The sequence below is a fragment of the Toxorhynchites rutilus genome, chromosome 1 (assembly GCF_029784135.1).
Source record: "Toxorhynchites rutilus septentrionalis strain SRP chromosome 1, ASM2978413v1, whole genome shotgun sequence".
Classification (NCBI taxonomy): domain Eukaryota; kingdom Metazoa; phylum Arthropoda; class Insecta; order Diptera; family Culicidae; genus Toxorhynchites; species Toxorhynchites rutilus.
Window position 1 is genome coordinate 34,808,618 of NC_073744.1, and position 23,825 is coordinate 34,832,442.

Below are 23,825 nucleotides of genomic sequence, written 5' to 3' on the forward strand. Positions count from 1 at the left end.
AGAAAAAAAAATAAACGCGGAGCAAAGAAAAACTGCATCCGCACCCGACGACTGCCCGATCGAGACTCCTTAAATTAACATGTTTTTACTGATGAGAAAAATTGATAATTGTGTTCGGTATTGGTAATTATCTTATATTACAATGGTGAGTTTTTTGACGTAGAACTACGTCTTTCAGGAAGGGTGCCAAATCAGAAAACAGGTCACGTTTTTATGAAATAAAGTTAACATTAATAACTATTTTCACTGTGAACGAATCCTCATGATTTGCATACCAATCGAATAGGAAATCCTCTAAGATTTGTTTGATATGCTATACATAACACTTCGCTTATCTCTAAGCGGTTTAAATTCATGAAAACTAGAAGAACTTCCTTTTTTCCCATATATTTGTTCTGCCGATTTGTGTGTCAACCCTACCCGTATTTCGAATGCTTATAACTCGAACATTTTTTTAACAGATCGGACAGATGTTTGCATCAATTGATAGGAAATATTTCTACGCGTCTATCATAATTAATAAAATATTATGAGATGAGATGAACAATTGAATAATTGTAGTGCCCACCGAGCTGTGTTTCCCTAACACAGACTTCAAAATCAATGTGCCTGGGGGAATCCGCTTTGTCAAAACATGCAAGGGGTTTTTTTTCCACTGAGCTGTGTTTCCCTAACACGGACTTCAACATTAATGTGCCGGGGGGAATTCGCTTTTCAAATACATGCAATGAGGGGGTATTTCTGGTGTTGAGTACTTTTGTACTCGCTTGTCGTTGTGCAGACCGGAATATGTTTCCCTAAAACGTACTTTCAAACTGAGAAGCCCATGAAAATCGTCCTTTCAGATAATAGAGGTGAATGAACTTTCGCGGTTCGAAAACTATGTAGACATGAAACGTGCAATAATTTCAGAGGGAAATGTAAAATATAAAGATCGTTTGACAATTCTTCCGTTCACATATTTTGGTAGTGCTAGACATCATATCAAACGTAAAAGGACATTCATCAAATTTATTTGTAACGAAGAACAAAAACTATTACAAAAACTATGGATGGGTTATATCTATGATATAACCGCAAGGTTGACGTAGGACTGTCATTCGCTTAGTAATCATTTGTGTTTTTTCAATTAGCAATAATCGCACTTCTAATGTTCCTCTTTGGGTACGATATCGCCCCTGCGCAGAGCTGTTGATTAAACTAGTGGATGAATGAAACAATTCAGGAATTCAATTGTAAACAAATCCCAATTTTAGTCAATTCATGCATTATGGTAGTGGTTATCGCAGCAAATAGTTATCAACATTTTGCCTAATCATCAAACGGTATGCGTAGAAGTTCACTGAGCTGGCGACATGAAGGAGCATGCAGTCTTGAAACCGAGCCAAAGCATTGCATTTGTACCCGCTTTTATAGACCGTGTTAGCAAAACACATTCCGGAGTGTAAACATGCATGCTGAAGTCTTTGTTAGGGAAACATCCATTCATTCCTGCGATGGTACCTCAATCGCTGTTCAATTATAACTGAGTGGATTTCCGAGCGGCGCTCGCTTATATACCGATTGGTGATTTCAATAGCCTGTTTTGAAAGCAATTTTAAGGCTATTGGAACAAGTTTTTGGATCAAAAAGTAACAAGTATACAACGCGTAGACAATTTATCTTTCAAATGAAGTGTTTATCATACAATTTCGTTCAGTTGTTTAGGAGCTATTAACGCTCAAAATCTCGGTCTCCGACGTAACGCTTTCGTTTCCGAAACTTTGATTTCACACCCCGGTATGGAAATAAAAGACGTAGTCCTACGTCAAAATTTCAATGCATTCTAAAATAATATTCGAAGTGTTAAACAAGTGGATTACTTAATATAATTGCGTAGTTCTACGTCGAAAATATGCTGTCGTGTCCTAGATACAAACCCTTACATTTTTTTTATTTCATCCATACATAACACAGGAGACATCTCGTCTAGAATCACAGAGCGCGGTTTTCATCATATCTGTTCCACTTCGATATCTTTTGTCTAATACGCTCTATCCAACGAATGTTTACCATCCTTCTGCCATCATCACTCGGTAAACACTGGTGGAGTGAAAAAACAATACCCAGCAACCAAACAAAACGGCCCGTTTCAGAACCACCAAATCATTATCAAAGAGTTTAACGATGTAATTCTTCAAACATATCCAAAATCAACAGATAGCCTAACGAAATCCTACGTCAACTATGCGGTCGTGTCTCGGACACAACCCTCCTGTGATTTTTTTGCGAGCTCAATGATGGGATAGGCACGCCTGAATGGATTGGCTTTGTTGTTGATTTTGTCGAATTTGCGAATTTTTATTTTTTATTTCGTAATTTTAGTATTTTTGTAAACACGATATCCAAATAAAAAAAAACGCCGCTCAATTTTCCAACAGAACGAATTTATTTACAAATGGCGCTATGTACGCTTCATCGAACCTTCACCCATACATACGGTAGTACCCTCAATTCGTCTAAACCTAGGGACATCGACGAGGTACTGAAAACCTTATCGAATAAGCACAATGAATTAATGAAATCCTTCAGATCACTCGCATAGCAAAATGTCAATCACGCTATTGTCATCAATCCCGATAAATTATCAGCTGGAGGACACGTGTATTGATTCAATTATTCGAATAACTAGAGACGATACAAACAAAATAGCTCGTCATTCCACGATGTCGTGAGCTGTGCTAACATTTCATGGTCGGCATGTACGCGAAGGTGAAGACGAACGACTACGATTCCTACGACACAATCGACAGAAGCAGCATGATGACAAATAAATTCACCTGCGAGAAGCTATCAAAAGCAACGCCGACACAGCCTTTGTTTTGAATGAATTCGGCTCTGTTACAGCTGAATTGCTAAATGAGCCTAATAAAAAAAATAAACTGTTGGGGGACAGCCTTTGTCATTGCTAGGCTAAAACGCAATGCATTGTTATAAAAATCGATAGTGTGATTGCCTCGGAAATTCCAGATCCGTCTACTGATCAACTACTCACCCGTATTCCGAAATACGATCGAGTCAGAATAACTCGAACGGATCGCATTTTTCATTCCGTAATCCGTTCGACTGAAGTCCAATAAAGTTGTGATAATGTGATAATGCATGGCAATTTGAAATAAACGACATTGCGCTTCGTGTTCTATTTCTGTAAAAATAGAAGCGGATTTTCGGGCGGAATAAACACGCTTTTGAAACGAAAAATGCTGATGGAAATTAGCTATACCCTTTCAAATGTGTTTTGTATGTAACACACTATCTGCACGTGGGTAAAAATCGTATACGAAAATTGTGTCTCATAGTGTTTTTTTTTAATAATGGATAAATTTCTAGCGGAAACGTAGTTAAAGAATATAGAAAAAAAAAGTTGAGTTTGGGTCAGGACTATGTCATCTAAGTATTCAAATAACATGAAGTAATAAAAATCTTCATTCAAATGTTAACAATGTTAAATTGCTTTCGGTCTGCTCATCTGATAGAGAGTAAATTGCTTCAGAACTTCTATTTTTCATCAAAGCAAGGTTGCCAGATTTCCATGGATCGATTGAATTTGAGTCGAACAGATTTCAGAATGCAAAAGTTGATTTCGTTCGAATCGTGGAATCCGATCGGCTTTCCGACCAATAGGATTCCGGAATATGGGTTAGTGTTTAATATTGTTCCTGCAAACATGGTTCATGACCCATGCGGTGATCTGAAGCTTTTTACCACCTTGCTTTGCAGATGGAATGCACGATCACAAGGGTAGGTGAATAGCCAATAGAAAAACGACGAAACGGACAACCATTGACACATATCAGTAACGCAGACGTTGACGCACTGGAAATCGTTGGGTAGTACCATATTCGCCTCAGCTGAGGAAAACATTCAATGTTCATATTAACCCTTTGCGGTCGGAATTAATTCCCCTTGAAAGAGAACATCTTATCTTTCCACGCTAATAATATTTTTTTTATATCGAGCGCCGTTATCGTTTATTCATAACATTAAAATTTGTTTAGAAAATGTGTAAACTGTAACATGGTTGCATAAAGTTTTCAGTATGATTCCTTACTGTAGTTGCTGAGAGCAGACAAACGACCGCAAAGGGTTAATGTTGAGTTCCGCTGTTCGGCGAAAAGCAGTAAATACCAATGAAAGTTAGTGAATATGGGAAGCAATATGACTGTGTTTCAAATTCAGAATATCGATGTGACTACTTCTCGATTGAATGACAACGACGGAATAATGCGCCAACAAATTGGCCGGTATATCAGCTCCAATAAAGTTGTCTGCCATATCATTGGTTTCACAATTTTGAAAACCCCAACAGTCATGAATCTATTCAGAAAACCTGTTTGCACTAACGATGCCGTAATTGAACAAAATTAATATTCATTTTCTTTATTTCATTTTTTACTTTAAGGCAGTATTCTAGTCTATAAATATGAAAAAAATAAAAAAAAATTCTTTCATATTTCTGTACTTTAGGCTTTTATGAATATACTCTAGAAAGGACTTATCGAAAACCCTATTATTCACCGAGTTATAACCATTTTAGTGAAGCGGTATCTAATCTGGTACGGCCATAACAATGAACTTCAGAAGCGTTTTTCTCGAAACTAGTTTTTCCAAACTGGCGTACACGATATCTCAAGTTCTACTGAACCAATTCATGTCAAATTTATATGAATACAATCGGCATGCTTCTCTCTATTGCACGAACCTCTAAAAAAATGATACTTTTTTTTTATTTTGCTTTACATTTTGTCAAAAAAGTTGTTTTTGACTTGTCCGAGGTTCATGCGATAACGGCATCTTTCCTGATTCAGAATCTGGTCGATTTTTTTTTTGTCTCAGATAACCAGAAGGGCTGGAATCGTGAACGCCATGACACAACTTTTTTTTGAACTCCCTCAAGCCGATGAGGCTTGTAACTATTCTAGTTATATATATATATTTTCTCCGTTCAATTTTTGTTTTATTGTTAAAAGATAGATGAACAAATAAATAATATTCTTTGTTTTATTTTTACGGGGCTCGAAAAAACGTCCGAAATTCGTGTCTCTACACTAGAATACCCCCTTAAGACAAAAATATATTACTGCCTTTCTTTTCACATTTTACTTATTTACATTATTTATTTTCATAACTAATTCCCATAATAACACTTTACATCAAACACATCAGTTACGTAAATGAAACACATTGAAATAAGATGGTATGAATGATTTGATTTTTTTTATTGTTGCCGGCGGTCATCGTCTGAAGCGCTCAATTCCTCTGTATGTCACAGCTCTTATCGCCACATATTCTTTTGATCTTCATCAACGAATGGATCAAAAACTTAGAACTATTCAAACATACTTACAATATATTAGTTATTGTTTATTCAATCAGCAAAATATTCACCAGAAATAATTTATTTGGCAGAACAACGTTTGCGGGTCAGCTAGTATCTTAATAAACAGGTTCAGCCTATTTAACCTTTAATTAGAAAAAAAAAAAGTTGATTGATGGGGTGACACCGAAAATAAATTTTCGATTTCACAAGTTTTGTACGAATAGTAGATGCAGTTTACAAGCAGTATGAGTGATTCAAAGAGATTAAAGGAGCAATATCCTCTGCGTAGAACGAGATACACACCACAGCAAGACGCAGCTTGACCAGTCTTGGCCAGTCCTTGGCCAGTCCTTTAAATGAAGATAGTCTGGTCAGTCTTTTAAATGAAGATAGTTGTTATATCTTTCACTATATACTTCAATTCAACCGACTTCTTACATATCTCTGAAGAATCAGAAAAAAAGAGTGGTTCTATAGTTGTGAAACGCAGTGTATGAATACGTTCAAAATATATCTCTATACTTTTATGTCAATTTTATTTATTATAGCGAAAATAAGCACACGCACTGTGCTCAATTACCGATGTGATAAATAGATTGTCAACATATTTTTTTTTTGCCAAACATGTTTCATCCTTCACCCGTTTTCGCAGCAATTTTGCAATTTCATTAGAATGAAATATCGCCGACATTTTCCGGAAAAAGTTTTCCGGGCAAAGCACTTTTGCTACTGCTACTGCTGCTGTGGCTCGACATGAGTAATTCCTTGAAAAATAAGACTTCTCACCGCTTCTCGGCAGTGACCTCCCGAATGATGAATATAAATCATAAAATAACATTATAATTCATTACTACCGTCCTAAACATCCTTGGCTAGAGGGTATGAATTTCCGATGTGCCATCGCTCATTCCATTATGTTTCACAAGAGGCCACTAACTGCTCCTCTCTGGCTGGACCGTTCCCTTTCCAGAAATCCGATAATACCACAATTAACCCACTCCCGCTCAAGCTGACGCTGCCCCTCACTATTCAACTGCTCCAAGAGGACTTCTGTCCCCCCGCTTCAGCTATCCTAATCCGAGGCTTAGGGAATGCCGATCTCCGAGAGTATGAATTATACTCCGCTACCGGTAATAAAACTAATTATAACTGAAGGATTGCGGCCGGACTCTCGGATCGGTCGGCAGTTAGTCTCACACAATCGACTAATCTCTTCGAAACGGAGGATTAATTATTTAATTGTGCGCTCGAGCCGGAAGCCTTGCGTGAGCTACAATCGAAAGCCAGCAGCCATCCACAGGCTCACGGCTGCTGCTACTACTTCATCCTTAATAGAGATGAAGCGATTAATTTGGTGTGCGATGCGCAATGTTCCGTGATGGAGGATCGTGCCCCAATCGTTGAGAAGGCCCTTGCGAAATAATGGCAATAATAACGCAAAGCCTACGACGCGGGCGCGGGCGGGGCTACGGTTTCGGATTAATCTGCTCACAGATTCCACGTAAAACCTTTGAAGCAGCGAATCGAAAACGGCGAAGGCATACTTACGTTCTTGTACCAGGAATAGGATGTCACCGGTGGTCTGGCGTCGGCTCGGCACTTCAGTGTAACGTTCTCCGCTTCCGCCCGGGTGATAACACGGCTGGGGTCCTCGTTGGCCAGATGGACCGACACCACCGGCTCGTCTGAGTGGGTTCAATTTTGACGGCAGCAGCACCGGAAACGGAAGCAATAATTAATATAAACTACAGCTTTGGGCCAGTGGAGGTGAAATTATAAAATTTAATTTATCGTGTGCGCTCTAGGAGAGAACATTGGTGGCAGGCAGGACGATGGTCAGCTTGCAGTCACAAGAGGCGATACGGCTTTCTATGGGGCTCCGCAGTCAGTGCTTTATTACTATGGAATTGGTCTCGGAGCGCAATTGCAGAATTTATTCGCTCTGTCGTTAAATTAAACGCAACCGTTCCCCACTTCGCATATTTCATTGCCGAATCGACTCGAGGCCGGTTGAGTATAGGTTCATAAAAAAAAACAAAGTGGCTTGGAAGCTCATCGTCGTTCGGATAAGCCATTTTCGCGCGGAAGGATGAAAAGGAATGTATATGCTCATTAGCAATCGCTCACTGTTCATATGAGTGTAATATTTTTACCCGAAGCGAAAATATAAATGTGCTTTTTACCAGATAGCGTTTACGTTGCCCGATCATTACACTTTGTTTTTATTCGCTTCATGAATTTCGGAAGATAATTTTGGTAGCGCATTTCTACATTGCGTTGCAATTTTTGTATCGAAATTCCGAACAGATATTCGTTTGTTTGGAATAAAAGATGAAAAATGAAAAACACAAATATGTTGAAATGCAAAGTATGTGAGATCACACGTGAGGATTGAAAAACAAAATGCCAGCCTATTAAATTTTCGACATTTTCTGTGATCATCACAATTCAATATTCTCTCCTCCTCCCTGCAAAATAATCTGCACTGCTGTTCATATCGTGCACAATTATCTCCGATACTCAAGCCTTTTCTCCTCTTTTTATCGTCCTCAACGGCAAAGAGCTTCTGAGGAAGATTATTATTATTTAAAAACTTTAATGAAAAAGCTTTCCGTTCTACCTTGACTCTCACATCGTACAGACTGTGAGATGTGACAAAAAAGTCATATATCTTTTAATGTATACAATGGATTGATTCACGTTCGAGCAACGTTGGAGAATGTTGTGAAGCTCCACTCAGAATGGATAGTAATGGAAACACCGTTCAATGTTATTGAATGAATGCTGTCTCAGAGCAGTACCAGAAATGGACGAAAAGATGAAATATTCATCAAAAGCAGGATGGTGGTTACACAAATTGCAGCCATTTGGCAGCCCTCTGGAAGCGGGCCTGTTCCAACCAATTCCACGCCCAAACACCATCCTCAAGGGGGAGCGCTTCATGTTTCATAGCATAGAGTTTTCAATACATATTTTTTAATGCTAAGCTTAACATTTTCTCATTCCGAACCTTACAACAGCTGTTTGCTCGAGCCGTCAGTCTACTTCTTCCAATCAGAGTCACCAGTTCTGATTTGATCGGACCAACGTTCGCAAGTTTCTCAATACGTTGAGTTTTATTCACGTTCTGATTAAGTTTCCAGATTTCAGATCACCGAAAATTTCTAGGTTTCAAGACTTTGAATTTTAAGATATAGGATTCAAAATGGAAATTTGAAAGAATACAAATAATAGAAAACCCAGAGAAAACCCAGAGATTTTTGTAGTGGCAGCCATCTTGGATTTGCATTTTTCCTAAATAATCGTATTATACTAGTCAAGCCCTTCCATTGGATACCCATATTGATGGGGTTTTGGAGAACCCATATTGATGAGGTTTTGAGAAAATATGTGATCCGCCATTTTGTAGCGGCCGTCATCTTGGATTTTCAAGATCATGAAATACGCAGTTTTGTAATGACTACAGAGATAAAGGTGTGTTCCAAATTGCAGATCAATCGGTCAACAGGAAGGTGGTCAAATTTCTATTAATGTGGGTCAGCGCTACAGACAAACATGTTACAAACATACAAACATACAAACAGATTACAGGGCAAACTAAATAAAACCGTTTAATAAAAATGGAATGTTGTCTTTCTGTCTTTCTGTCTGTCCGATTCTTATGGACTCGAAAACTACTGAACCGATCGACATAAAAATTGGTATGTAGGGGTTTTTGGGGTCGGGGAAGGTTCTTATGATAGTGGGAGACCGCTGCCATACACATGAAACACATATTTCTGCATAACTCGAGAACTAATCAAGCAATTGGAATGCATCTGCATTACTCGAGAATCAATCACGCAAACGGAATTTTATAGTAAAAGGTAATTTTATAGGGTAGATTAGAAGACGAATCAATGAACAGTTCTGCGATTGGACCCATGAACGTGCGCTTAGTAAGAAAACGTGAATGTGATAACGAAAAATAAATTTTGGGCGGGACGAAGTTTGCCGGGTCAGCTAGTAGCAGTATAAAACTCAGTCCTGGAAGTCGTTCAAAATCTCCCAGAACGTATGTTTTATTGTCAAATTGTTTGTCGTGTGGCTGCAGTATTTCATAAGTTACAGTATTTTGAATGTGATTGCGAACGGGATTTTGAGCAGATAATTTCGGGTACAAATCTTATTGAACTCAGATTCCAGATTCGAACTCACATACACGATGTTACACATAAATTTGATTTACTTATCCGATAAATTTTTCAGACTTGCAAATTCCATATTTCAAGTGAATTATGACTTGAAATAACCTTGAAATAAGAGAGATATATCGGAACCTTGAGATATATTAAAACTTGGCTACACGAACATATTAAATCGTAGTACTAGCGTAAATACAGCTTCATAAATCTCGTATTTAGGTTGGTATATGAAGCACCTAACTGGCATATACATGCCAAAGTGGAAGTGATATACATACAAGACAATTGCTTGGCATGGAATGTCTGAATAATTACCTTTCCTTTCCAACCTTCCTGATTTTCAGGATTTCCCAGACTTTTTGGCACGTTTCCTGATATCCTGACAAGCACTCAATTTTGACTGATTTTTCAGAAATGATCCTGATTTTTCCTGATTCTTACACTTATTATTTCATCAGGATGAAAATGATTCAAAATTATACTGGGATTCTGTCGAAATTTTCCTGGTTGGAAATGAGAACTGTCATAATAGATATCCGGTTCGCACTAGCATCATTTTTACATTAAATTAAATTCTGATACTAAGCTGCACCTAACCTTTTTATGAATATGTATGATTGTTACAGATCGACAGAATAATCTTTTCCAGAGTGGAAATCCCGAATTATATTCACTACGCACAAATGTTTTGATGCTAGCGTTTGTGGTCAAGGTTACCACGACATCGAGCATGTTGTTTGGTCGTGCGAGATGTATCTTGTAGCCAGATCGAATTTGGAAAACTCTCTTCGGGCCTGAGGGAAACAACCCAATGTGTTTAATCATCAGTAATGTCCAAACCTCCGTATGTCCCTTTCTCTGCCTGATAAAAAATTGTCACCCTATTAGCCTCGAGTCGTCCGCGAGTAATCGGTTCTTCATCCTATCAACCGTAGAATAAGCAAAATTGTAAATGTGCCTTAGAACTAAAATCAGATATAGAATTTGCTTCTTTAACCTTGTGCAACTGAGCCGATTTATAAAAAAAATGTTTTGAGGCTTCTCAAAATAGTGTTATCGATTTCTATTGATCGAGGAATACGTTTCAGAGCGTAATATTACTCAAAAGAGACATTTTGAATTCTATGTTAATACAGTGGTAGACATTCGTTTAGCGGCACCCTATTTTTTCTCAATATTTTATAAAATAAGTCAATTATTTGTACAGTTTTGTTCATAAAAGACTATTATTGTTTATTTTCATCGAATTCATTCTAAAAAAAAGTATAAATTCACTTTTTGTTTTCTAAGTAATTGAAATATATGGAATCAGGGTGGACATTCGTTTAGCCGCATCCTAAAATTTCAATAAATGAAAATTTATGCGACAAATTTCGAGTCCGTTCGGATCACTTTGAAAACTCGTTTTGACATCGAGTCAGACAGCTTTTAAAGTGTTGCCATATTGATTATAGCCCAACACTCCTGAATTACTGCCTTGAGGCTGGAAATAGTGTCAAATTGTCATCCGTTTGCATAGCCCATCTCGGCCAAGATTCTCCATAGGTTCTCTATGGGATTGCAATCGACTGCAAGCAGGTCATTCAAGAAGCGAAATGTCCTTCTCAAAAAACCATGCCTTCGATTGCTTGGAAACGTGGATCTATGCATTATCCTGCTGAAAAAACGATATCCTCGGTAGCGTTATTCTCAATATGGCCAATCAAAACGTCCTCAGTAATTTAAGATACTTTTCGAAGTTCATTCGGGTGAAATTGAAACAAATGGGAAGTTTGCTGTGATAGGAAACGACTCCCTACACTGTCAAACTTCCGCGCCCAAAGTTTCGCTTCGATCTCACGACATTCCGTCGACTTAAATTGTACCAATAGCAACTGTAACAGTCCGGATCATCCAAATTGAACTTTTTTCGCCGGAAAATACAACATTTCTCCATTATAGTTTCCATTCCATGTATTGCCGGGCGAAAATGAGATGGTTCTGCTTATAGATGGCGGTCAGTTTCGGCTTCCCTTGAAGTTTCTTCCACATTATGTTTGGTGACTCGTTCAAGATGCGCGCAATATACCTCTTCGTTACTGGAACAACCGATTCTGCCTTAATGTATGAGCAGGACATCGTTTCTCGGTTGCTTCGTGTCTTATTCGACCTTTAAGACGCAAAGTAACTTTGGTGTTCCCATTTCTCAGATCGTTCCCATTTCCTCAGATCGCCCAATTTTAGTTACGATCGAGCGATAAAGTTCTCTCTTGTTCACTGAATATCTTTATTATTTTCCGCCCCTCTTCCGTCAATGGAATACCTTTCGCCATTCCTTTAAATTCTACGTAGATCACTAATCTGACCAACTTCTTACGTTGCACATCTATGACGCGCGTCATTTTAATAATATTTACTTAAACATACTACCACTACAGCAAATAAGTATCCCGATAAAAAGAACATTCCTTGTTGTTTTGTAAGTGTTTCAAGTTTAGTTTTTTCCACGTGCGGCTAAACGAATGTCTATCACTGTATATTAGGATTTCATTTAACATTTGGTCGTGAGATTCAAAGTAGAATAAACTTTAATAGTGAAACTATAGTAAATAAAACGGCACGAACTTTCCGGACAACCTAATATAAGGTATCCTGATTTCTTCCTGATTTTTATGTTCATTCTTCCTGATTTTTGAAAATTATAGTTGGCAACCCTGTGTAAAAGTATAGTCTACATAATCGGCTTAAAAACAATATATTACAAAACGCGAATAAATGCCGTCCTGGTATGAGGTCTAGTGAAAATCTTTTTCATCTGTACTTTTTATTCGAAAAACCTTTACCATTGAAAACATTCGTTGAAAAGAAGAATCTGTTTCATTTGCCTGAAAAAAAACTCATTTAATTTCTACAAAATGTTACATTTACTTACTAACTTCATATTTACATTTACGTCCTACAAATACTAAATTATTAGAGAATTAGAGAATTGAATTTTATTAGATTATATGAAAAAAAAATAAAACGATATAAAAAATTTAAACTGAGAACTTTTTTCTCAAATTAAAATCCATTTTTCTTAAAAATATCTTTTCTAATTCTCAATATCAAAAAAATATATATGAATAACCCATACAATAACTAACAAGTCTTCCATACGTCGGAAGCAGGCCACTTTTCAGGAATAAAGTTTTTCTAACAACTTTTTCACGTTTTATTTTTGTTTGTTCCGTAAATCCAGTCAAGATAGTCAGTGTTTAAAGAAAAGTTTAAGATAACGTTAAAATGTGGACTTTTGTCAAAGGCGTCAACTTTCTATTTCTCAGAGATCCTGAAATAGATGATTTTTTCGCATAGAGACTTCATGGAAAACTTCTGTTCTACTCGTATCCTTTTGTGTGCTCGCGATTGACATGTTTATAAATAGAAAAAAGGAGAAGGAGTAAAATTTAAGTAGGGGAAATCAAAGTAAAATCGATACCCATAGATTTTCCTCATATTTTCAGGACCTCCCATGTTTCTTCAAATCGTTACTCTACATCAAGGGCCCCTTTTTAGGAGGCGATCTGGCGTAGCGGTAACATCCATACCTCTCACGCTAAAGGTCACGAGTTCAATTCTCACTCCCGACATTCTTCCGAAATGGAAGGTAAAAAAGTGACGAACCAGCCAAATGTGTTGAAAGTCACTATAATACAGAAATAAAAAAAAAAGGGCCCCTTTGGGTCGATATTGGGTTCTCAGGGGTCTACATGAATGGAAATTGATTTTGGGGGTCGACGAGGTCTGAAAATTGACCCTCATTAATTAACACAAGTTCTTGAATGAAACTTCCAAGATACAGTATAAGTTGTGTTACGTGATCTAACTTGATTTCTAGCAGAAAGTATTATTGTTGTACTATTCAAAAACTCAACACATAGATGAGCGCGCATAAGATTTTTTTATTAGTTCGTTTATTTTTACAGGCTCAGTTACATAAGTTTTAAGGAGCGGAATTCTCAAGTATATTTTTATAACTATACATACAATTTTCTTAAATCTGAGGTTAGTAATGTAGAAAACCGATTACTCGCGGTCTACTCGAATTTAGAAGGGTCGCATATTTTTTCAGGAAAATGATGGAATATAAAGAGTTAGTAACAATGTTGATGATCACACTCAATTCCTAAATCTATTCGTATATTTATAATGCATTTATATTTCAACTTAATCTACTGTTTATAGCAAGGGGACCTATTACTCACAGAGGAAGAAAAGGATATAGGATATAGGGACAATTACACACGAAGATCGATAGCTTCGAGGAAAACATATAATTGGAACATGTAATAAAGGTCCAACCGAGCCAACACATCTCTCACCGGCACCTTGGGCTGCCTTCCTCGGGTCCGAAGGGAGTTTTCTAAATTCGATCTGGTGACAAGATAAACCTCACACGACAAACAACGTGCGTGATGTCGTGGTATCCTAGGGCACAAACACAAAGATTGTTGTCGGCAAGATTAATACGAAAGAGTAGCGGAGCGCGTATAACTTCATACAAGATAAAAAATTTGGCAAGTGCATTTGGTATGTGCGTTCTGAAATTTGTTGAATCTTAATACACTCCTTTACTACCTTAATTCAAGAAATATCATCAGTAGAAATAGGAAGAAAGCACTGTTTTTTAATATTTTTTTATCATCACCGTGCGATTTTTTTATTTTTTGTTCTCCAGTATTTTTGGGTAATTTGTATTAACATATTTACAATTTGAATAATATTTATAAAATTTTAAATCTATTTATTTTGTTGAATTTCGATGAGAAAATGATGTCAAGTTTACTCGCTTAACCCTTTATAAGGACGTGGAAACTAGGCAAGGAATCGACTCGAAATTCAGAGAACATAATCCTGACATGAGGAAGAACACATTAAACAGTTGAAAAAAATGGTGACAATATAGTTGTCACTGCCCATTAACCCCAAAAACATTGTTTGCGCTGCCTTGTAAGCTCATTTTATTGCGCCTTCGGTTATACAAAAATTAAAACAATATTTCTAGTGGAGCGATTTTTTTTTGTTTTTTGTACAGACTTACAAAAAAAATACAAAAAATGAATTTTTCATCGAATACACTTTTTTTATTGAAGAAACTGCATGAACTTACACAGAAGATCCTAAATAGGACACTTACAGTAAAAATCTTATCAACTTGTTGCATGTTCAACGAATTAAAACAGAATTTTTTGTCGGCGCTCAATTACCGCGGTTTTTACATAAAAATTACTCTCAAATTAATATCGTACATTTTTAGAAGCCCTAAATAAATTTGAGTATTGCCAGATACGTTCAGAAGTCTTTGGTTAAGCAAAATATTGAAATAATATTCCAAGTGCGGAGAAAAACAAATTTCTTTAGGTGGCTTTAGGTACAGTTGTCACGGACTTATAAAGGGTTAACCAACCGCGAAGTCTTTAAATTAGTAAGAATTTTGTATGAATAAAACTAGAACAAGAGATAAATTTTAATTTAAAAAATTCGGCAATAGGGGTCTGAGATATCACTTAATTCTGGAAAAGGGGTCTATTGCCCAAAACAGTTTGAGAACTCCTGCTCTACATGAACATGTTTATCATTTATTGAGAAGATCTCGAATTTTGGTAGAATAGTGTTTTGGTGAAATAAATGAGAGTATGGGTATAACCGAAAAAAAACAAATGAAAACTTGTTACTATCATTTCAAAGCAGCACTAAGATGATATACACATGCTATGTGAATACTTCAAGATGGGGAGGAGACTTAGTTGCGAATAGAGAGGAATGAACTCTCTGAGTTTAAAGTCTCTTTAATTCAATACCGTTACCGTTAGATGCGAATGATACGTAACTTGATTGCACAGATTTTGAAACATGACAAAAAAACAAATTCTTGTATTTCGACTGCAAGAAAAAGCTGTTCACTGATGTTTTATTGAACCCCATAGTTCTAGCTGCTGATGTAGCCTTAGATTTGCGGAAAAAACGACTCGGACTCAGGTCTCAGCCAGTAATTTTTTTTCTTTCTTATTGAAAGGGTGTTTCAAATATTTTTTTTGCCAATCCAAAAGCCAGTTTTAAGTTCAAGCAGATGACGGACAAATTCCTGCTCCTAGTCCAGAGTAAACACAGAGTTGATCAAAGCTTGGGTGAGCATCCACCAGAGATGTGGAAGACGAGCGTTAAACAAATTTACCATAAGACCTGGCAGCCTTCCTTGTTGATATACCCTACTCAACTACTCAATATCAGTCCGGCCCTGCCGTCAGCTCTTCAAAACATAAGCAAACATAGGCATCTACAAAAAATAAGGACGATTTTTTCTGTCAGCGAGTCACAAACCGGATGTCGGTTTTACCTTTACTTAAGGCGTCAGTTTTATCCCGAATGGACCTGAAATTTCAAAACAAAACTTTTGATCGTCTTAAGGGCATCTAAAAATTTGCAAAAGAAATAGCTTTCAACTAGAAAATTTTACCCACAGTGTCGATTTCACCCTTAATTCCACTAGTATTTTTTTCCAAGCAAAACATTAAAAATTAAAAATTAAAAATAAAAAACATTGAAAATTGTTGTGGGAAAAATTCTTCCCCTGATATATTTATAACTTTTTAGTTATTGTATTTATTTTATATGCATTTTTTCAGGAATTTGAGAAGAATGAACTTCAATTTTTAGAGGAGGCGATCTGGTGTAGTGGCTACACCATACCTCTCACGCTAAAGGCAACGAGTTCAATTCTCACTCCCGACATTCTTCCAAAAATGGATGTAAAAGGGACAAACCAGCCAAAATGTGTTAGAAGTGTCACTATGATATAGAAAAAACACTTCGAATTTTGAAACAATTTTTTTAGTATGAGTATTCCTCAAATTCCTTTCGATTTTTTTAATAAAAGCTTAAGTAATTTTCTAATAGTTTAGGTCTTCTGACATTTGAGATGTATTTTAATGTTATTAATTTTTAAATTATAAGACTTAAACCAATTTTAGTGAAATATTTTCTTTTTCGATATTTTTTCAATTTTTTTTGCTTCTTTTTAAATCCCTACTAATGTATCACTCGTAACATTTTTGTTTGTTAATTCTCGCGATATACAAGTTTTACAAACTTTTTTCAATTCACAAATAGTCAAGAATATACCAACCGCGAGAATATACAGGGTTTTCCAACTTTAAATTTCCTAAAGTAAATTGAAATAAAACACACTTAGAATTCGAAATTCGATGAAACTTTTATTTCAAATTAAAGTTTGGTTTATGCCATTATGTGTGAAATACAACATCATTCAAATGTCCACCTAGGGCTTCCTCGCACATCTTGATCCGGAACAGGTAATTTTCGATGACTTTTCGGCACATATGGGGCGGCATATCGGTCATAACTTCACGAATGTTGTCTTTCAAATGTTCAAGAGTTTGCGGAGAGTTGGCATAGACACGGTCTTTAGCATAACCCCACAAAAAAAAAGTCTAGCGGGTTCAAATCGCATGATCTGGACGGCAAATTGACATCACCAAAACGCGAAATTATGCGTCCCTCAAATTTCGTTCGCATTATGGCCATGTTCGGTCGTGTTATGTGGCACGTGGCGCCGTCCTGCTGAAACCACATGTCATCCGTATCCATATCTTCAATTTGTGACAAAAAAAAAAGGTTAACATGCGGCCATAGCGCTCACCATTCACAGTTACCGTCTCGCCGTCCTCATTTTCAAAGAAATACGGCCCGATGACTCCACCAGACCATAATGCGCACCAAACAGTGACTTTTGGCGGATGCAATGGCCTCTCAACAATCACATGTGGATTTTCTGAGCCCCATATACGGAAATTTTGGGTTTTCACATTGCCACCGAGCTCGAAATGTGCCTCATCGCTGAAGAAAATTTGATGCGAAAATTCAGCATTTTGCTGCTGTTGTTCGTTCACCCAATAGACGTATGCCCGACGCATTCCATGGTCACCACGCTCTAATTTTTATACCAGTTGGACTTTGTATGGATGTAGGTGCAAGTCCGAATGCAAAATTCGCCACAATGATGTGTTTGACAAGCCCAATTGCTGAGCACGCCGTGGAATCGAAACATTCGGGTCATCCTCCACACTGGCAGCAACAGCAGCAATATTTTCGGCCGAACGCACATTACGATGATGCACAGGCTTCACAATATCCGCTACGGATCCAGTTTGTTCGAATTTACGCACTACATTAGCGATTGTGTGCTCTGTAGGCCGTCCATGACGACCAAAATCGTCTGTAATGCTCGAATAACATTTTCCGGGTTTTCATCATTTTTATAGTATAATTTAACAAAATTAACACGTTGTGCGATGCAAAAACGATCCATATTGTAAAATGGCAGACATTCAACTAACGATATGACGCTTTGGTTGACAGCTATGTCAAATGGTTGTCAGCGCAGGGCTGTATACTTTCGGAAGCCCGAAATGGAAAACCCTGTAAATATTACAAGTAAAACATCAACTTCTCAGGAGTCTCCAGGCAAAAATGCTATATATCTCAGAGGATATAAGAGAGAGAAAGTTGACATTTTTGACAAAAGATAGTCAATACACTATATCGCTAACTTGGCTGCATTTACGGAGCAAATTGTATTTTGTTTTTCAAATAAAATATGAGACAGTTGTTGTTAGAAAAACTATTCATGAAAAAATAAAATGTACAAAAAAATTAGTTCAAATCTACGAATTGAAAAATATTGAATATACGAGTAGGAGTATTTGAGTGTTGAGTATCAGCGTTGTTTATGGTTACTGAAAGCAAGAATGACTAAAATTTGTACCGTTGAATTGTTTCTTCAAGCTTCATGTAATTTTACTGTCTTAAATCAGTGCATCTCAGTCCACGGAAACTCGAACTCATGATTCAACTCAGAAGCTCGACTACATCCGATTGTCGATTTCCGTAAAAAATCTAAGCAAACATTCACCAATGAATAAACTCGGAAAATATAAAGGAAGCGAGTTCACTAAAGTCGAACGTGGAACTAAAAAGCACCCCCCTCATTTTTCGTTCAACGTGATTGATATGGAGAGGTCGGACATACATTTCTTGATTGAATGTTTCTTTAAATCGTATTCTCAGATGCAACAATGGCCTAGACAGGGAAGTGATTGAATTCATGTAAGAAGAAAAACAAAAATATTCTTCTGACCCATTTCTGGAGCAGGCCAACGATAACAGCAAATGTATATAAAATAGCTACCCCTTAAATGCATGAAACATTTATTTATAACTAATTCCATTTCATAAACAACTCCTTCAGGCGGATTGGAGGAATACATTTTGGAAAACATTCATCCACCACTAATCTATTTCCAGCTGACCTTTCGCTCGTATCCTCTGACATGTCCTGGCCAGTGGCACGGAAGCGCATTGCGAGTAACACTTGTCATAAACTTTTTGAACTAACAGCATCAGTTTGTGTGTGTGTATGTGTGTGTGTGTCGCCAGCATGTGCTGGCGCTTTCCCCGGGCGCCGGGTAAAATCATCGTTTGAATGAGATATAAATATTAGCCATTTCACAGCCTTGGCAATGGCTAATATTTATTTCATTTGCCGGCTCCGGGCCCCCTCTGTAGCTGAGCCGCACTCCCAGCCCCAACCCAGTTGTGTTTGTGTTTGTCCTCGACGGTCAGCCATAGAGTGGCCCACATTGGGACAGATGAAAAATAGTATTGCTGCTACTGCTGCTTATAATATATCACTCCAAATTACTAGCGCAGCAAATTCATTCGTCTAATGGACTACTAGCGGAAGCTAATGGACCGAGTGGTGCATCTGCTGGCTTACGGGAGATACATCCCTGCTAACGCTGCTGTTTAGCTACAGGATATGAAAATTTCAAACGCAAAAGGCGATAAATTGGAAACAGCAACTAATTGTTGCTTATTTGGATCCAGTTGTCATTCGGACAATTTGCGGATTCGAATAAAAAAAACAAAATTTCTCGATCCGAGAGACGGTTAATTGAATTTGAATTAAATTTGCACAATATGGTCGGTTGGATGAGCTTCCGATGCTTCGGGGCGCTCATTAGTGGGGCTACTGGAATTTAGTTTTTTTTTTTCTAATAATTGGTACTCGAATTAGGTGAGAGCAATTTAGATAATTCTTCAATTTAGAACAGTTGCCTCATTCGCTTGAATTTTCCAAAACACTCTTTAAAAAATATTCAAATACTCTTAAACAAACTCAGAATCAGGGTTGCCAACAATAATTTTAAAAAAAACTGGAAGGTTGCTTTAAAAAAATAGATCTTGTTCAACCGTTCTATTTTAAGAAGACCGGCTTGATTTATTTGAAATGTTTTTTTTTACCAATTCCAATGCTTAAAAATAGAATTTCCGTCGATACTTCGTGAAGAATATATATACGTTATCCATTAAATAGTAAAAAATAAGTCATTGATTAATCTTATCATTAGAATACATCAAAATGACGTTTTCCACAATTCGAACATTACTGTGAAACAATATTTGCGGACCGTTTCATCTATAACCTCTACAAAACACGGTTTTGTTTGGTTAAAACTTGAAAATCTCGTATTTATTGCTTCATGTCCATAAAACTGCTTATAGAAAATCGTCGGAAAACTGCTCGGCAATATGTTGTCAAACCAGATAGCTTTTATATATTCGCAGATATTGCCACAAATGGATAGAAAAACAAAGTATTGCAAGTATTTCAAAATTAAACTCATATGAAACATTTGCTCTGTTTTGCTACTTATTTCTATGCCATAAAACCTCAATATGCCACAGCGAAGCGTGGCAGGGTACAGCTAGTAAAGTTTGAAAAAATGATATGTACAATCTAACCAACTTCGATAAGACCAGGTGATGCTGCTTTGTATCATTTAAACAAATTTTATTCAATTGTATTGTTATCTACCCTACATACCCTACATCTACCCTACACTGCATGATTTCAAAATGTATGTGTGTGCAAGCGCTGATCGTAAACAAATGTTTTTGTATTTTTCAAGGGTCAAGTTTGTATAAAAGCAGTTACATTTTCTGTTGTTTTAGTTCGTTCGATCGATAAATCTGGAAAATGCTGAAGGGAAAGATGCTCACAGAGAGAGGAAAAAGACCACCAAGGAAATGTTCTTCGGATTGCACGATCCCATAGAGTAGTGCTCAATTATTTGGCGAATTCTCAAAGATACGGTAAGAAGAAGAGAGCTCCACGTAAATCGAAGCTCTCTAACCGGGATAAGCGGGAATTAGAACAGCTTCGAATACCTCAAAATCGCTTATGCAAATATAGCAATATTTGAAATTAAATGTTTCCTGAGAGATAATTCGTCATGTTTTGGCAAAAAGTCCTTACATGAAGAGGGCTAAAAAGGTAAAGGTACCAATCTTACAAACCTTACACTTACACTCTCATCGAAAGGCGTCTGAGTTTTGCCGAAGCTCACATCAACCAACAGTGGGACATGGTATGTTATGACAAAGAATGTTTTCAAAGGAATACAACTTGCTATATACCATAACGAAAAGTTTTTCAATGTAAGACGACATTTTTAGTGATCTTCAGTGACGGAAAAAGTTTAATTTGGATGGTCCTGACGGTTTCAACGGGTACTGGCGTAATTTACGGAAGGAGGAACAGTTCATCCAGTAACTTTGGTGGAGCCTCGTACATGGTTTGGGGCGAGATTCTGTGCAACCGGAAAACTCAAGATAGCTTTCACATGCTTCAAAATGAATAGCAAAGTTTACATACATGTTCTGGAATTCCATCTCCTACCGTTTTTGCGTAGATATCGCCGCAAAAAAATCACATTCCAAGATGTCGCTATTCATACAAGCAAGGAAACTACGCAATGGATGAAGGGCCAAAAACTTAACATATTGGACTGGCCGGTTCATCCTCCAGACTTGAATCCTGTTGAAAATCTTTGAGAGATCCTATAGTCAAGGTTGTCTTTTGAACTTGGAGGAAATGTATTTGACCACAAATTTAGGCTCGAAAAAATAAACTATTGATCAGGCTCAACGATTTCTATTTTTGCAACAAATGAGAGTTTTTCGATAAAGAATAAATATGAACGATCTGAGCAAAACCGGATCATTTTTTTCGGAAGGCCTTCTACAATGTTTACAATGATAAATGTGTATGCTAAAATGTGGAAAATTTTACACATCCAGTCATCATCAAAAGATCATCGAACTGTGCGATGGGGATATAATCTCCCCTCTTGAAAGACGCAATCGATACAAACTTAAACGATTACTGGTTGTCATAGTGGAGCTACGCTGGACTGCACACGCTTTCCAATCTACTCGATAAACAATGATCTGCGGATCAAGCTCAATCTCCCACTCTAATTAACTGCTTTACAAGCGCCACCATTTAGCGCGATACTCACAGGCAACGCTGATAATCCGTCTGTCCTCGATGGCAGCGCCAGAAAACCATGGGTTCGTCGCCCGGCAGGTCAGCTCGGCACCATTATTGTCGGCCGTCACTCGCAGCATCAGTATACTGGAGGTAAGATTCGCGTCCTGCAAAATAATCACACACAGGGAGATAGAGACAAACAAACAGGGATGATTAACGGAGCGAAACTCAAATTCAGTCGGGTGCAAATGAGCGCGTATTAGCCCATCGATATACACCCTCCGATGGTCGTCGGCAACACCAAATCATGGCTCTACTCACATTGTTGTCACTGTGCACGGTGATGTCGGCGCTTCGCAGTGGCTCCCCGTCCAGCAGCCAGGTGATTTTCGCCGCCGGATAGGAGCCCCAGGATTCACACCTGATCGGAATCGGACGACCCGCGGTGAGCAGCTCGTTAGGGGTAACGATTTTCACCCGCAGCGGTTTCACTGAGGACGAGAGAAGAAAGTCGTGTAGTTGCATAAATCAAACGTCCTGTTCCCTGAGGCTGACGGTGGAAAAACCAAGTGGTCTAATGAACGCGGGTGTCAAAAGCCGAGATTTGAGGAGGAGAGCCATTTGATTGCGGTCTATTGTCGGTGTTGACGGCGGAAAAAAAAGTGGATACTCACAATGGACCTGAATGGAAACCTCCTTCGAGACCGCTGGAACCAGCTTGGAGCCGGCTGCTTTGCACACGAACTTGGCCCCAAACAGTTCCCTCGTGACGGTCCCAATAAAAAGTTGATTGACCATGGCCGAAGCGCCATCGACTGCGGACGGATGACTGGCACCAGAGAATTCCACGCCGTCGTGCCACCACGACACTCTCGGCGGAGGGCGACCTGTAAGCGAAAAAAAAAGAAAACGAATAAGAAATCAGCCACATCAAATATACGCAGTTGTGTGATGAAAGATTTATTGAAATATTCAATTACTACGAAACAGCCCCCGGAGCACTGACGATCAGCCCCGAAACAAATTTCGCACGAATAGAATCTAATTCCGCCCATATATCATTCAGAGACACTCCACTTCACAATCGTGGCTATGATGACGGCGTTGGAGCTACATTGACAGACTGCCGTCAGGTGTGGCTCCCTTTTCCGTCAGTCATCAACTCAATGTGTGCGCGTCAAAAGTAACGTAACGTTCTGTCGCACGAGAGTGAAATCTTTCAATAATAAGAAGCCTGCGGAAGCTCCCATAAGCCATGAATATAAAGTGATTTTGGTGGAGTAAGGGTAAACGGGAGTCGACCTCCTCCCCCACCCTCACCAAATCCCCACCAACAATTCATCCTGATACATAATCAGTAACATCATTTCAGTTAGATGTAAGCGAGAGCCCCGTTTTCCCGCTTCGTTTGAGGCTTCTCGTGCGAGCGGATGTGTGGGGGTGGATGGGAGCAAGCGACAGTTTGATCGCTTTTTCGCCCTTGAATAAATAATAGATGTATTCGGCGACAAACACAAGCTGCTGATGCGTTACTGGCTGTTACTTTGGGTTCAACAGAAGGGTTTGGGGGCGGAGGGAGCCTTGTTAAGGTTTATTAGCGAATAACCGTTCGGGAGGCGTAGCTCCGAGGGAAAGGAGAGGATTTACACTTTGAACTATCGCGCTCGAGTTCGGATTGCAGTAGATGCAATCTGACTTTACTATACTATTTGCCACTTCATACGAGAAATGAACGTTCAAGTTTGATTCGAAATGGAATCCAATGATCCGACATATTAACTGAGCTGGTCTTACCGGTTGTGTCCCATTCACCCGAATTCTATTCATTCGAAACACGTTTACCCGAAGCACATTTACTCGAATGTAACGCATACCCGAATGTAACAAATACCCGAATGCAGCATAT

General features: G+C 38.1%; 1 protein-coding gene across 9 annotated transcripts in view; it reads right to left on the reverse strand.

Annotated features, from left to right (window-relative positions):
* The window catches only part of LOC129763359 (hemicentin-2), a 459,584-nt gene that overhangs the window by 85,878 nt on the left and 349,881 nt on the right, over nucleotides 1-23,825 (reverse strand). For all 9 annotated transcript variants that reach the window (XM_055762336.1, XM_055762341.1, XM_055762332.1 and 6 more), the window contains 4 exons: nucleotides 22,594-22,806; nucleotides 22,241-22,410; nucleotides 21,948-22,083; nucleotides 6,908-7,044 (listed from right to left, as the gene is read on the reverse strand). In XM_055762336.1, coding sequence (XP_055618311.1) covers nucleotides 6,908-7,044; nucleotides 21,948-22,083; nucleotides 22,241-22,410; nucleotides 22,594-22,806 — 656 coding nt within the window. The remainder of the gene's footprint in view (nucleotides 1-6,907; nucleotides 7,045-21,947; nucleotides 22,084-22,240; nucleotides 22,411-22,593; nucleotides 22,807-23,825) is intronic.